The sequence below is a fragment of the Nematolebias whitei genome, chromosome 18, assembly GCF_014905685.2.
Source record: "Nematolebias whitei isolate Nwh7 chromosome 18, NemWhi1, whole genome shotgun sequence".
Classification (NCBI taxonomy): domain Eukaryota; kingdom Metazoa; phylum Chordata; class Actinopteri; order Cyprinodontiformes; family Rivulidae; genus Nematolebias; species Nematolebias whitei.
In genome coordinates this window covers 995,407-997,942 of record NC_056515.1, presented here as the reverse complement: position 1 = coordinate 997,942, position 2,536 = coordinate 995,407, and the positions used below count along the sequence as shown (strand labels likewise).

At 39.2% G+C, this 2,536-nt stretch overlaps 1 protein-coding gene across 1 annotated transcript in view; it reads right to left on the bottom strand.

The window, feature by feature from the left end:
- Positions 1-2,536, bottom strand: part of LOC119425163 (electrogenic sodium bicarbonate cotransporter 1) — a gene marked incomplete at its 5' end in the record, with an annotated part of 64,762 nt that overhangs the window by 24,441 nt on the left and 37,785 nt on the right. The window contains 2 exon segments of the mRNA XM_037692699.1: positions 1,036-1,298; positions 2,038-2,171. Coding sequence (XP_037548627.1) covers positions 1,036-1,298; positions 2,038-2,171 — 397 coding nt within the window.

The window sequence follows — 2,536 nt, the reverse complement described above, 5'->3', positions numbered from 1 at the left end:
ATGGATGGATGGATGGATGGATGGATGGATGGATGGATGGATGGATGAATAGATACTGTAGCTAGATAATGTAGATATCTCTTTGAATGAGTTCAGTTTAGAGTTGGACTTCAACAGGACTGACGAGCTAACAGCTAGTCATCTGAGCAGGGCCAAATAAAGTATGTATTTATACTCAAACATATACTGGTTCATGCAAAAGCTATTTTACAAACTTTTATACCACCCTAATTTTTTTTTTTCATTTGTTTATTTTAGCAGAAATACAATGATATTCCTGCTGGAAGTGCCCCAAGCTGCACCGGAGGGGCTTCAGCTTTTTGCATTAGTAAATAACCACAGAATTCTATGTAAATAAAAATGCATTGCAAAATTGGCAGTGGTGTAAAAAGTTATGAAACATCAGTCACATGAACCACTATGAAATGTAGGACATTTAAATTGTTTTAAGATAGCAGAAAGGTGCTTTAGCCTCAGGTGTGTTCAGATTAGTGTTAGGTGTCAGTCTGTCAGAAGTGAGCTTGGTTTCTCCTCATTGAGTTCGTTCAAATGGCTATCTAAAGCAGGTAAGATATTAACTGTTTACAATGTGTACACAGAATCCTGATGAGAAATGGCTGAAATATAATCTATAAAATATAATATGTGTATGCTTTAGGGCTATCTAACTGATAAGTTGCATGAATATGTGCACTTATAAATGTATCTTGTTTAGATTGACTAGGTTTACAAAGTGTTTTACAGTTTCTCTGTGCAAGGTGTTGCCTTGGAACTGTTCTCTTCTATAAAAGAATATGAAAAGCAGTCTGCTGGTCTCAGATTTTATTTATTTTATTTTTTTATTCTGTTAAAAATTGAGATTTGTTTTAGAAAATGGAACAAATAAAAATTAGGCAACTAATGTTTCCCTATACATATTTTTCAACTTTTCCAGAACTTGAAAATACTAAAATAGGATCCATGTTGTTCCAGACCTCGTGGGAGCGCTGCAGGGGTGTCCCTGGCTCTGCCTGAGTGCAAGTGTGGAGTACGTACCTGGCTCGCATCGGCAGCCGTACTGAGTGACCAGGTTTGGATCATAATTTGAGTTGATTGCGTTGTGGTTAGCCAGCTTTATCATCTTTTTGAACGCGTCGTAGATAAAGATGAAGCTGATGAGTGCAGAGAAGCCTTCCTCGGTGAAACGTGTGAAATACTGCACGAGGAAGCTGGCGTCTGTGGCGACCAGCACCAGACAGAGAAAACCTGACCACAGGCCGATCCACAGCCGAAACTCCAGGTAGTCAAAGCCGTTGTCTCTGAGGGAGGACACATTGTGCACAGAATATAAATATTATTAATATTGCTTTCTGCCAAACAGTGAAAGGTGAGCATGTATGTTTTTCTCTTTGACTGCATGTGCGTTTGTCTGTTAGCAAAATATCTCATGAACCACTCAACAAATTTTAATGAAAATTGCAAAAAATAATCACAGCATGTACATGTACATGGCTACACAGCCAATTGACCTAAAAAAAACAGCTGTACCTCACTCAACTGTACAGATACTGACCTAAACTTTGGTGTGGTGGTAGTTGGAACGGATTCTTAAAGCATATTTTGAGTGCTAACAGTTTGCTATTTAACTATGACAACACAGTCTGTTAGCAAAATATACCATGACCCACTGGATAGACTAATTCTTGACTTTGAGGAAAACATTGACTCTACAACCGAACAACTTTTGGAGTCAAGATACACAAGGTACACAAAGATACTGTATTTTCCAGCGTATAAGACACAGTTTTTGCACAGATTTTTCAGTCCTGTGACTTATATATGCAATATAGCAATCATTTTCAGATCAACAGCTTTGACACAAAGCTGCCAATCAAATGAAAGTTGTTGCATCTAGTTTATCTTTCATGTTTTTATAAAAGATAAAATGACAGAGTGCAAAACCACACAAAGAAAATCCGTTGCCCAATAATGTTTCAGTCTGCTCAGGCTCACATTCATTCATCTTCTTGTGATTTGAATACGTCGGCAGCTACTCACCTGCTGAAATTGAAGAGGAGTCGTTCAAAGACCAGGACTGGGCCTGTGCTGCTGAGAATGGTTAGAGGCTGCCCCGCCATGAGACAGAACACTGCTCCTGTCAGGGCCGTGCCCAGGAAACTTTCTAACACGCCCTGCAACACACACACACACACACACACACAGGTTAGTGCAGGTTTCAAACATCCAGGAAATGTGAAGAGTCTGCACAGAAGAAAACTGAAGAGGTTTCACTTGTCATCAAAAAGGCCTCTTCAGCCACACATCGACTCATCATGGAGTAATAAACAGAAAGGAGCAAAACATCTTAGAAATTAAAACATTTCTTAAAGGAATCCACAGCTCAACACACATTTCATCCCAACTAAGGTTAACTGATGATGAGAAGGGATGAAGGTTAACTGATGATGAGAAGGGATGAAGGTTAACTGATGATGAGAAGGGACGAAGGTTAACTGATGATGAGAAGGGACGAAGGTTAACTGATGATGAGAAGGGA